General features: G+C 36.8%; 1 protein-coding gene across 1 annotated transcript in view; it reads left to right on the forward strand.

The window, feature by feature from the left end:
- RYR2 (ryanodine receptor 2) overlaps nt 1–14116 on the forward strand; it is a 674490-nt gene that overhangs the window by 205578 nt on the left and 454796 nt on the right. Inside the window, exon 5 of the mRNA XM_077751737.1 lies at nt 842–946. Within this exon, the coding sequence (XP_077607863.1) occupies nt 842–946 (105 nt within the window). The remainder of the gene's footprint in view (nt 1–841; nt 947–14116) is intronic.

A 14116-nucleotide genomic window follows, 5' to 3' on the forward strand; every position in this document is an offset into this window, starting at 1 on the left:
TCTAACTCACTAGTTAGTCCTTACCCTGTTTCCTTCACCACCTTGACAGTTACCTTTTGGACCGTCACAATTTATAGGATTATTGATTGGAGTGTAAGTTTTAAAGGAAGGAAAGAGAAAGGGAAAAGAATGATTGAGAAAAACCACACATACACACTCCCCACCCCACTCCTAGACAGAACAGAAATTACATTGCCATAGCTCTAGTTAGAGGCCAAATACATATCCAACTTGAGTAAAACAAAGTAATTGTTTTCTTTCTGGAAGAAGAGAAGCCTGTGTAAATGGCTATTTTGTACCAATTCAATTTTATATTTATTAACTTGGAGAGTAGTTTAAGGCAACTATTTCTCTGTTTTTCATGTTTTTTTTTATCAGCTGACTACTTGGTAGGTTAGAATTGAATGCCTGGAAGTCCAAGAAATCTGGCTTTTGAATACTGCCTTGAAAAACGTACTAATTGTGACTTTGGAAAAGTAACCTAACTTCTCTCTTTGTTTTTTTTTTTTTTTATCCACACAACAATAATAATCATTCTTACCATAGATGACCACACAGGTTTCTGATAAAGCTCTGAGTCCAGGGCCTAAGTGGATAGGCACTCCGTACATGGTGGCTGTTGTTATCCATAAATTAAAACATGGAGTAAGTGTGAGCAGAGTAGATAATGTATTTCATCGATTGAGGAGCTGATATTAGAGAACTGACAAGTACTCTTTTTTTTTATGAAAGAAACTGAAGTTTTATAAGGTAAATTGGGTCTGATTGCTTGATGGTGGTGATGATGATGATGATGATGACGATGAAGACGATAATGGCAGCTTTCCCTCTCTCCACACAGAATGTTCCCCCAGACCTCTCCATCTGCACTTTTGTGCTGGAACAGTCTCTCTCTGTCCGGGCCCTACAGGAGATGCTGGCTAACACAGTGGAGAAGTCAGAAGGGGCAAGTACTTACTTTATGTGTACTTACGGTATTTTAATGAACTCAATGACTGCATGAATGATTTCTGTCATAGATACTGGATATTTTCTTTTTGCTGAAATAAGCCAATGTGTTTTACTTGTGATCTCCTTAAGTTTGACCTTCTGCTTTATCCTACAGTCCTGTGATGTCTTAAAGAACTTAAAAAAAAAAAAAATCCAACCTCAAGGTGATATGTGTCACTGAACCTCATGCTTATGTCTGTGGTTTAAAACAGAATCTTTCTTTTAGTATTTGTGTGTTTTCTTACATTTTCAGAGCTGTTACCGTTACTATTTTAATTAATTGCTTTATGCATGGCTATTTATCAATAATCTTTATTTTTTTTTTCAATGCCCCAACCATGTGACTATGTTCTAAGCTTCTTTACAGCAAGTAAAATTTCATGGCACGCTTCTGTATTTTAAGTAATAAAATTAGGGTGATATGGCTTTAGTCAGTCATAGTTTTGCAAGCAGCTAATAAATTTCTTCTGAAAATTGAAATTCCTGTTCTGTCCCCTAATGAAGACACTTTTCTTTGAAAGGTTATTTGGTGATTTAATTTTTTTTCCATGCTATAACTTGATATGACTGATTTCTTGGGTATTTTCCATTCTTACCCAATTCATTACAGTTTAAAATCAAGCCAGAGGATGGATGGCCAAATTTTGGTTTCCTGTTATTTGTTGTTGTTGTTCTTTCTTTATTTATTTGTTTTTGGTGCTGTAATTACTGCAGTGTATAGTTTAAGAAAGTATACTATTTCCAGGAATGAAACTGAAAAATTTCTCTTGCCTTTATTCTTGTGTGTTCTTTGGTTTCTGTGTTACTGTTACTGTTTTTAATCATTGTTCCAGTTTAGATAAGTAAGAGCATTGAAAAATAAGACCTAGTTCTAAAGAAAATGACTGATCAATTATAATATAATACATTTTCATTAGCCTTGTAATGTTTAAAAATTCAGTCTCACACAAAATTTAATTGGTTTGTGCATCAATACTAAATGAGGTTTAAATGTTAATATATACTAGTAAGTATGGAGGAGAAACTTTAGTGATTTTTTTTGATAGAATAAAATCTTACTTTACAAAGGGTGTAAGCATATTATATGTGTTCTAACTTTTTCGAGTTCATATTTGGTTACAAAATGTTTGAAATTACTGTATTAAACTATATAAAGTTTAAAAAAATTCTGTTCTTTATTGCAAAGCTTTTAAAATAGGCTTACAGGGGAGTAATCCATTTCTCAGTTCAACTAGGTTTGTTTCTACCTGGAATAACCCCTTTGGATTTTTAAACAGCATTGAAACATGTCAGCTTTGAAATTCATGTCTGTATAAGGAAAAATCATTTTTCTTTGGCCTCAGCATCTAGGAAAGTGTATATTGTATTTTTACTTACTTTTGTAGATGCCAGCTTATGATGAAATGGTCATAAATTTAAATTTTATATTGCTAAACTCATTTTTCTAAATTTAACATATTTGAAAAGATGTTTTATTTCTCCCAAATCATGGGGTTGGACTGGGCAAGCTCTAAATTTTTTGCATGTATAGGAAGTACTGGAAATAACATTTTAGGAATTATGTTTTTAAGGTATTCATTAGAATTTCTGTATCCCCGCCTAATATTTTTATTTAGCTATATTTTATTTTGAATTGTTTCCCCTCTGTAGGTTTCTCCTGTTTCTAAAGTAGCAGTTTATGTGATGTGTATGTGGAACACCATGCTTTAAAGACCAGTATAACTGCCATAAAGCATTAATTTAAAACTATAAATTGAGAAAAATTCGCTATAGGAAAGGGACCTATTTCATTGATCTGAGTGTCACTTTAGACAAACAACCTTTAGGAAGAAACCACTGTCTAATAGCTCAGGGGATCCTATATTTTGTAGGAAGAAAGATTCTCCTGAACCATAGAGAAGTTTTGATGAAACCCTGAAGTGATATTCAGAATATTTAACACCTAATTTGGCACAGGCATCATTTTATCAGAGTGGACCTCAGCTATACTGCTAGAGGCTAAGTCCTGGAAAGACTTGGCGTGATCCTAATGATTTGGGGGTGTCCTGGGGTAGCTCTGGGATTTTCAGAGTTAGAGAACACTCAAGATTTGGTGCCATGACTATTTACCAAGAAGGATAGAAGTTCCCCACATTGTTAACCATCTTAATCATAGTGCAGACTAGCTAAATAGCATGTCTGATTAATGCCATGTTTCTGGCACTTGTAGGAATCAAGTGAACTCTCAAGGTACCCGTAGCCTCAAAACTAACTAGTTCTGCTTTGAATTCATCACAGGAATCTATGGCAAATCCTTTTCTCAAGCAAACTGTCATCTCCAACTTCATAAACTGTGCAGATTTGCTTGAAGAAAGATTCACTTTTACCAGGAGGAAGTATGTCAACAGAGTAATGCTGCTTTTTCTCATAGTCAACAGAGCCTTGTTCTTTTTCTAAAAAGTAATTCTTTCTAAATCCCTTATGTGATTCAGTAAATTGCATAATGCTATTTAATGTCCAAAATGCTGTCATATGCACATAACAATCTGAACACACTTGAAGATAAGGGAAAAAATATCCATCTAGAGCCATCACTTTTCTTTTAGTGGTTAACCCATTTTGGTCATATTCTTGGGTCTCTGAATAAATGCTTAGCTTTCATAAAGCTTCAGAAAACTGGCAAGAAATTCCCAGCATCATTTGTGCCAAAACACATAATGAAAATTACTGATAGCAAAAGGATATGTGTAAGATGAAATAGGAAAAAAATATTACCTAATTTGTGAAGTTTTGATTACACAGAATTGCTTATTGTGACTATTTGTGAAAGAACTAACATTCTGTGGCACAAAAGCATTCTGAGGGATTTTAGCTAAAGGGATTTTCTGAAATATCTTTAATAAAAGATGCATAGTAAGATTGAGATCCTATATATATCCATTGACTATCATTCAGCTTTTTATTTTATCCAAAGTGTATCAATATTAAATAAGGTTAAGACCTGTTGATGTGATCCATTCGTCAGTTGATGGACACTTAGGCTCTTTCCATGCCTTGGCTATTGTTGAGAGTGCTGCTATGAACATTGGGGTACATGTGCCCGTATGCATCAGCACTCCTGGATCCCTTGGGTAAATTCCTAGCAGTGCTATTGCTGGGTTATAGGGAATCAAGAAGATGTGGTTTATCTATACAATGGAATACTACATGGCAATGAGAAAGAATGAAATCTGGCCATGTGTAGCAACGTGGATGGAACTTGAGGGTGTTATGCTGAGTAAAATAAGTCAGGCAGAGAAGGACAGATATCGTATGTTTGCACGTAAAGGAGGATTAGGAGGAACTTAATGGAGGACCATGGGGCAGAAGAAGGGGAAAAATAGTGGGAGAGAGGGAAGGAGGCAAACCATGAGAGACTCTTGAATGCCAAGAACAAACTGAGGGTAGATGGGGGGGTGAGGGGAAGGGGGGTGATGGGCATGGAGGAGGGCACTTGTGGGGATGAGCACTGGGTGTTATATGGAAACCACCTTGACAATAAACTATTAAAAAAAAAAAAAGACCTGTTGATCTGAGTAGCTGCTCATAGAGCTTTAACGTTTTGAGGGGGGAGATAAAACACATAAAACAAGAAAGGGAAAATGATCACTGGAGCAGTGCCCATCCCTGGGCTCCTCTACATGCATGTCCTTGCTTCTGTTGCTCCTTCTATCCTTCTCCTGGGTTTGTGTGGTTCTCTATAACTTGTCTGTTTGTGAATCCACATCTGTCCATCTCTTCTCACAGTTCAGATTTATCTTGCAGGCTGATCATAGAGCACAGGGCCAGTAGCAGGGCTTTGTAGAATTAGAGAAATGTTTTAGAATATCAATTTTGCTGTGTATTCGTCTGTGGCTTTGGAGAGGTTAAGTCTTTATCGTCAAGTTTGGAGATTATTAAATTATGGTGCATGTAGACTGTTTAGCATACATTTAACAGCAGGTATTGATATTCTTTTACTTATCCTCTTTTTCATCCCTGTATACTCCCTTGAGAAAACTGGTACTAATTTCTGACTGCCTTTTCGCTGTCCTTGACATATTATTCTCTGTGATCTTGGCTGGTCTGGTTCCGGGTCCCTCTTCCTCCAACATGCCAACCCCCCATAGTTCCATCAGTATAGTGATGGCACAATTTTGTTAAACTATAGATTCAGTGATAGCATTTGCTTAGTTCTGTGGCTTACTCAGTGTAGAATTTGCCTTGTGGCCACTCAACTATATTGGCCCCTTGTTCTTGGAATACTAAAGCCTGAACCATGAAAAAATACCTAAAAGGCAACCAATACTTGTCCCTTGTATCCTGCTCTTTGTTGAAGTGAAGTAGGCTGAAATTTATAATTTGAGTGATTGTGATTGATATAATTCATTTATTTCCTATTTTCCCCATATTGTAGGTGATTTGTAGTTTACTGTAATTTAAATTAGAAATAACACTTTATAATATTCAGAATGTAAAATTTCATTGATAATGAATAAAATCATTCAGTTCTCATTGTTAATTTATTTAATGTAAATTTTTTGAACATTTATTAGATAAGACTTTATAAGGCTCTTTGGATAGGAAGATGAATAGTAAGTGATTTTTGTCATTAGTGGGGCCAGAGTCTAATGCAGGTATAGAAAAACAATTCTAGCACAGTTTGATATGTGTTATCATGCAAGTATAATGTAATCGCGCTTGGACATGTGGAACTTCTCATTCCTTTGAATTTTCCTTGGGCTTTCTACAATCATTTCTAGGACAGGTGGAAATGATATTAAAAGTAAATAATATAAAAATCATTCTCCAAAGAATAATTTGATCTTATGAGTCTACCTTTCTTTCTTTCTTTCTTTTTTTTTTTTTTTTGGAATGCTAATAGAAAACTGTACTTGCCAGGACAATGCTTAACATATCCAGGGATATTATTAAAATGATTTCCATGTTTCTGTTTACTAAAATGGCTTATTATTTTATATGAAATTCTAAGAATGTTTTATTTCTAAATTATATACCATCTGTAATTAAAGGTACAGGATACTGCAGTGATTTAATTATCAATAGAAACATACGTCAGACTCAGTCATGTCCAGTTGTTACGAGAAATGAAGTTACAGAATGCACAGAATTATTAATTCAGCCATGTCATCCTTCTAATAAAATCTCTGCCTTTCTGAAGCATGTACCTGATCAGAGTATCAAAAATGCATCAAGAAGCAACTAGTTAAATTTCCTGGTAAGCGAGTTTTTTAAAGATACATTTTTTAAACACTGATGTTCTATAACTGAGTTTCTTAAAAGTACCTTTATCAAACACTGAAGCACCAATTTCAGGCATGGGAGTGCATTTGAGATCATTTTATCTAAATGTAAGAGCAGCAGATGACAGTCAAGAAGGCCGCTATGGTATTTCAGAGTGGTTAAGCACACGGATTCTGGGTCAAACTCATTGAGTTCGTTCTTGGAAATCTTAGGAAAGTTGCTTAAGCTTTTTCCCCCTCAGTTTTTTCATTTATAAAGTAGGAGAAGTAGGAATATCTCCCTCACAGCGTTGATGTGAGAATCTAATAAGTTAATGTAACTAAAGTGTGCTAAGTATTCTTGTACACAGGAAGCACTGTAGCGATTATTGTTATTCTCTTGATGTTTGCTTGGGTCTGCCTTAACTAGCTCCTACCAGACCTGACTTTTCTCGAGGAAGAAGTATAAACTTTGGACTAAATATTAAAATCAAGGCAAATAACAGAAGAACCCCCAATCACTGGAAGGCTCTAGAGAATTGGACAAAAGCAGTCAGATTCTGGAGAGGAGTCAGACTTGACAAGTGGGATTGATGAGGATGAATTTCCCCGTTTTTAAGGTTTTTAGCCTGAAGGTGGACTCAATGTCAGTGCTCTGTGGCAGGTCAGACTCTGAGGGAATACCCATAGTGTCTCTAAAGACAGAATTTAGGGCCTTTGGAAAGTCCAGGAATAATCCTGGAAAAAGAAGTCCAGAGAGGGAGAACCCCAAATTCTGTGTATAAACTGCCAAGTCTCTTGATGGGGCTGAAACTGACAGATGTCAGTTAGATGCCAGTGCCAAGGACAATACTGAACTGAGATTTGTGCTGCCAGGCGGCATCTTGCTGTTTGAGTTTCTGCAAGTCAATCACGTGTTAAAACAAATACATCAACATTCTTCAGAGGTATATAGTAGAATCCAGAATCTAAACAGCATTAAAGGACAGGATACAAACCACAGATTTTTGACCTGGAAAGAAACATGCAAATGCAATCCAATTCCAAGAGGGAAAAACAGCAACAACTAAGAGCAACCCTGAGATGATCTTACCAGATGAAAGTTTAAAGCAGTCATTATAACTATGTTCAAGGAAATAAAAGATTCAAATACTTAACATAGAAGAATTATTCAAAGAAACAGAATGGAATATCTCAACCTGAAAACCACAGTATCTGAAGAGATCACCTAGCAAGCATGTGGTAGGGTTGGGGTACAAATCTATGTCCTTTGGGCTGTGAAGTCTGTGCTTCTAAGCTCTTTGCTTTGGAGTATTCATGTAATAAGAGCAATGAAGAGCCTGAGGGGGCATCACCGTTAAAGCAGTGGGAAGAAAAGGAGAAGGATGCCATGGAAGGCTCTGGGAAGATACTATCTGAGACATGAGGAGAACCAGGAGCAAATAGTCACAGAATCCACATATATTGGTTTCTCTGGCTGCTGTGACAAATTACCCCTCACCAGATGACTTGAAACACCATAAATTTATTATCTTAGGATTCTTGAGGTTAGACATTTCCATTTATTCTCAGTGGGATGCAGTCAGGGTGTCAGCAGGATGCAGTCCCTAGAGGGACTCTGGAGAAGAATCTGTTTCCTTGCCTTTTTCTAGTTCACATTTTTCATCCGTGGCCAATCCTCTATCTTCAAAACCAATCACATGTATCATGTAACATATTTATGGATTATTTCTGGGGACTAGGATGTGGATGTCTTTGGGGTACCATTATTCAGCCTACTGCTTCTATGATGTCGTTGGAAGATGTTGTTGACAGGATCAGATGAAAATCAGAGAAATCTAGCTGGATAAGGGCTAACAAGTGTCCTTTTTTTTGCAAACCAATCAATGTTAATTTCAGTCTATCTTAATATAGACATACCAATTCATAGATACACACGTATTTAAAAGACTGTATTCTCTAAAGAGGGGTTTTTGAGTTTTTAATGTTAATTGGCATCCCAAAAGTTGATCTTAATGTTTCTTTTATGTACTTATTCTTGTATTTTGATATATGCTCTGTGGCACTGCATATAAAAGACTTACTTTTTCAAACCATTGGGTAGGCCAAAAATTAAAAGAGTTCATGCTGTGTCCACCCTGGTTGAGTTTTATTTCCATATTGATTTTTTTCCTTTTGCTTTCCTTTTCATTAAAGTGAATTGGGATAGTGTGGTGGAAGGATAAGGGTTAACAAACCATGCTTAGGGTTCATATAATATATATTTTATATTATAAAATTTATATAAACTTTTATATATAAATGAGTTNACTCCAGACTCACTGGAAAAAAAGTGAAGTTGACATGAACACTTGATATTCATTCATTTTTAAATATGTTACTGCTCTGCATGTCCCGAGTCTTTATTAAAATACAGAATTATACGAATGATTAGTATTATACTTCTAAATCATACCATGGCAGTAGATACCTAACTCTGAAGAAATCAGAGACTTAGAGATCCAAAGACTGAACCAGGATACTTTTTAATAAAGAAAAATAATACCAGACTNGGTATGTTAGAAGTAACTCCTTTGGCTTTAGCCATAGCAACTTTTTTCTAGATATGTCTCCTGAGGCAAGGGAAGCAAAAGTAAAAATAAGCTATTGGGACTGCATCAAAATAAAAAGCTCCTGCTCAGCAAAGAAAATAGTCAACAAAACTTAAAGGCAAGGTATGGAAATGGAAAACATATTTGCAAATGACATATCCAGTTAAGGGCTAGTATCCAAAATATATAAAGAACTTATGTAATTCAACACCCAAAAAACCCATAATCCAATTAAAAAATAGGCATAAGACATGAACAGGCATTTCTCCAAAGAAGACCTACAGATAGCTAAGTGTATAAAAGATAAAAATATGCTTACCATCATTTATCATCAGAGAATTGCAAATCAAAACCACAATGAGATAGATCTCCTCACACTTGTCAGAATGGCTAAAATAAATAAAACTCCAGAAATAGGGGCATGTAGGTGGCCCAGTGGGTTGAGCATCTGACTTTGGCTCAGGTCATGATCTCACGGTTCATGGGCTTGAGCCCCGTGTTGGGCTCTGTGCTGACAGCTCTGAGCCTGGAGCCTGCTTCATATTCTTTATCTCCCTCACTCTTGACCCTCCCCTGCTCATGCTGTCTCTCTTTTCTCTCTCTCTCTCTCTCTCAGAAATAAATAAAAAACATTAAAAAAATACCCTCAAGAAACAAGTGTTGGTAAGGATGTGGAGCAAAAGGAACCCTTGTACACTGCTGGTGGGAATACAAACTGATATAGCCACTGAGGAAAATAGTGTGGAGATTTTTTTCAAAAGTTAAAAATAGATCCAGCAATCACACTACTGGGTATTTACCCAAAGAATGTAAAACTACTAATTCAAAGGGATACATGCACCCCTATTTTGATAGCAACATTCTTTATAGTAGCCAAGATACGGAAACAGCCTGTGTCCATCAACATATGAATAGATAAAGGCAATATGATACGTGCGCGCGGGCACGCGCACACACATACAGTGTGGTGGAAAGATGAAGGGTTAACAAACCATGCTTGTGGTTCATATAATATAGATTGTGTTCTGTACACTGTGTGTGTGTGTGTGTGTGTGTGTGTGTGTGTGTGTGTGTGTGTGTATAGGAGTATTATTCAGCCATAAATAAGAATGGAATCTTGGGGCACCTGGGTGGCTCAGTCAGTTGAGCATTTGACTTCGACACAAGTCATGATCTCATGATTGGTGGATTCGAGCCCCACATTGAGCTCTTTGCTGACTACTCAGAGCCTGGAACCTGGTTCAGATTCTGTGTCTTACTCTCTCTCTGCCCCTCCCCCGCTCATGCTCTGTCTCTCAAAAATAAATAAAAATGTTAAAAAAAATTAAAGAGCCCCACATTGAGCTCTTTGCTGACTACTCAGAGCCTGGAACATGGTTCAGATTCTGTGTCTTCCTCTCTCTCTGCCCCTTCCCCGCTCATGTTCTGTCTCTCAAAAATAAATAAAAATGTTTAAAAAATTTACAAAAAGTGAAATCTTGCCATTACTGTGACAGGGATGGAGCGTAGAGCAAAATAAGAAGACGTACAGATGGCCAACAGGTACATGGAAAGATGCTTAACATCACTAGTCATTAGGAAAATACAAATAATCAAAACCACAATGAGATACCATTGCACGCCTGTGCACCATCAAAAAGACAAGAAATAACAAATGCTGGCGAAGATGTGGAGAAAAGGAAACTCTTATGCCCTGTTGGTGGGATTGTTAACTTATTGCAGCCACTGTAGAAAAAAGTGTGGAGAGTTCTCTAAAAATAGAACTACTATATGATTCAGCAGTTCTACTTCTGAGAATATATCCAAAGGAAACAAAAACAGTTAACTCGAAAAGATATCAGCACCCATTTTCACTGCGGCATTATTTCACTACAGCAGCCAAGACATGAAAACAACCTATGCATCCATTGATGGATGAATACGTAAAGAAGTTGTTGTGCGTGTGAGCGTGTGTCTGTGTGTGCATAATAGAATATTATTCAGCCATAAAAAAGAATGAAATCTTGCCATTTGCAACAGCATGGATGGAAGTTAAGGACACTGTGCTATGTGAGGTTAGACAGGAGACAAATACTGTGTGACTCACTCATATGTGGAATCTACAAAAACAAAATGAAAACATATTCATAGAAAAAGAGATCGGATTTGTGATTACCAGAGGTGAAATGAAGGAGAATTGGAGGAAGGTGGTCAAAACGTAACAAGTTCCTGGGAGCCCTGTGGAGCTAAGTTAGTTAAGAGTCCAACTTTTGATTTCAGATTAGGTCATGATCTTATGATTGTGAGTTCAAACCCAAAGTTGGGCTTCTCATTGGTCTCAGTGCTGGGCATGGAGCCTGCCTAAAGATTCTCTTTCTCCCTTTCACACTGCCCTTCCCCTGCTCATGCACACACGCTCTCTTTCTCTCTCAAGAAATTATATTTTTTGGCCCATCACTCACACACACATGCACACACACACAACACAACACACACACACACACGCGCACACACACACAACTTCCAGTGATAAAATAAATAGGTCCAGGGGCTGTAATGTGAAGCATGGTGACTGTAGTTAACTGTGTTCTATGGTGTATAGGAAAGTTGTTAAGGGAGTAAATCCTAAGGGTTGTCATTATGAAGAAATTTTTTTTCTTTTTTTACTTTCTTTTGACATTGTATCTATATTGAGATGATGAATGCTAACTAAACTTATTACAATAACCATTTCATAATTTGGGTAAATTAAACCATTTGTGCTGAATACTTTAAATTTATACTACAGTGATGTATGTCAATTATATCTCAGTATAGCGGGAGGGGGAGAAATATAATTAGTGCCTGCCCATGCATGCAATATAAAAATATACTTAAGTTAAAAAATTTTTTCTTGATGTTATCTACTTTTGAGAGAGAGAGAGAGAGCTCGAGAACGCTAGCGCACCCGCACACACAGGTGGGGGAGGGGCAGAGAGACAGAGGGAGACACAGAATCTGTAGCAGTGTCCAGGCTCTCAGCTGTCAGCACAGAGCCTGACATAGGGATTGAACTCATGAGCTGTGAGATCATGATCTGAGCTTAAGCCGGATGCCTGTTCGACTGAACCAACCAGGTGCCCCCAAAATACACTTAAATTCAAGTTAAAATTTAAATTGCAGAACCATTTCAATCTTTTATTCTCATAAGAGTAATATAGAAAAGTATTGAATGCAAATATTCTCTCCATAATCCTCCTTTCGCCTGAAGATTACTTTGCTCTAACATTGGTTTATATCCATATGGAATGTCATATAAAAATATTTTCCCATAAACTGGATCATATTACAGGTTATTATGTCATCTTTTACAACTGAATCCTATATGGTTTTGAAAAAGTGACACACCAAAAAATGACACACAGGCGTGTGTCTAGTTGGAATTGATCAGGGCTCTGGGTCAGGTTTTCTGCTATTCTCTCCTTTTGTTGTCTCTGTTTGCTTGGTTCTTAGACAAGTTTCCCTCGGGATGACAATAAGGCTGTAGCAATTTAAGAGATATCTCTATTTCACATCTTCCTTAGGCATGCAAATGAGCTGACTTTCTGTATCTTTGTGTATGGCAGTAAAGAAACCTCCTGGTCGACTTTCTCCATGCACTTTGCTGCTTGTTTATTTACTGTGGTATTTACTGGGGAAATGTGGTCAACGCAACTGGTTCCAAGCATAGGGAGGGAGAGAAGAAAAAAGGTACATCCTACAAAATTAGATTCTGTTGTTGGAAGAAGGAAGACCGTTACGTGTGTAAATAAAAATTGGGTGATTTCTAACGTTGTTTGCTACAGTGCATAGCAGACACACGGTTAGCATCCTTATGGCTTCATTGGAAATATTTGTTTATAGTTGAGGTTCTCCAGAATCTGGAGCCAAGCAAGATATAACAAGTTAAATCTTTATCTAGGAAAAGAGGTCAAAGTTCTGTGTTCGTTTGTCTCCATAGTTGTGAGGTGGAAAAGCCATGTCCCTTTTCTGCCTGACTGATTCATGCTGCATTCATTCCAAGAAAGCCTAGTGAGTTGCTGTTGTGAATTCTGGGCTGCACATACAGAGATAAATAAGAATGACGCTTTACTCCTGAGAAATTTAGTGATCTCATCCTGAAGAGAAAATTTTCTCAATGAGAGTAAAGAGGAAGGAGCCTCTAATTGCATATCCAAAACTCTTCCCCCTATATGTAATCACATATCATGTCATAAATGGCTGCAATTACTTATCCTAAACTCTTCCTCCCATACGTAATCATACATCACATCACAAATGGCTAATGCCCTTTATCTTGCTGTTTGGGAACATTCTCCATTTCTTTGGGAACAAATACTGTTTTCGGAATGGAGTTATAATGCAACTAAATTAACAAATCACCAGCTTGATGTGGTCATTAGCTGGCATCTTGTCTAAAGCCTGTGTAAGTAGCCATGTACCTGTCTTTCATCTGTGAACTTGCTGCAGTGATTTAAAAGATGAATAGGATTATAATCTCCTAAAGGGCGGAGCCACAATTATTTATCCACCACCTTTGTGAAGGTGGATGCTTGTGTTTAAAATGCGCATCTTCTTTCTGTGGGCATTTTCTCTTTTATAGTCTTTTCTGTATTCAGAAAGACTATTTTCCACTCTGAAGCTGAGAATACTGCATATTTCTCGGTGTTTGAATGATGTGGTTTCCAGAGACTCCTGCATCAAACTCAATAAGGAGGCCAATTTAATCCACATGTAATTGAATCACAGTGGTGCAGTTATGCACTGTTTTAGATTATGAACCTTGAATGTATAGATTATTTTATTTGATTACTCTCATTCAATTTGGGCATCTTCCTCTTTTTTGGTGCTTTTAAAATTTTAAAAATATTTTTCACATGGAAGTATTTGATAGCAGATGAATCAGATGATAAATTATAAATAGTAATAAACTATTCCTGAATTGGCCGGTGATTTAAAGATGTTTATAACCTATTGAGCCAACTGTCCCTTAGTTTTTATTCTTAAAGTTCTACCTCATTTTCTTAAAGCATTCTAGTCTAATATGATAGAATACTTCTTTCTCTCACTGCTCCTTATCAGACCACACTGCCTGTCACTCCCCTCATTCCATAGCTAATTCTTTTCCTTACCTTGCTTGAGTGTTGTCCAAAGCACTGTTACCTTTTGACGTACTATGTACTTCTGTTTTTCTTTCTTTTTATTTTTATTTGTTTTAATTTATTCTCATGTTAGTTCACATACAGCGTAGTCTTGGCTTCAGGAGTAGAACCCAGTGATTCATCTCTTACTGTAATA

This window comes from Crocuta crocuta, unplaced genomic scaffold (genome assembly GCF_008692635.1).
Source record: "Crocuta crocuta isolate KB4526 unplaced genomic scaffold, BGI_CrCroc_1.0 scaffold59-1, whole genome shotgun sequence".
Taxonomy (NCBI): domain Eukaryota; kingdom Metazoa; phylum Chordata; class Mammalia; order Carnivora; family Hyaenidae; genus Crocuta; species Crocuta crocuta.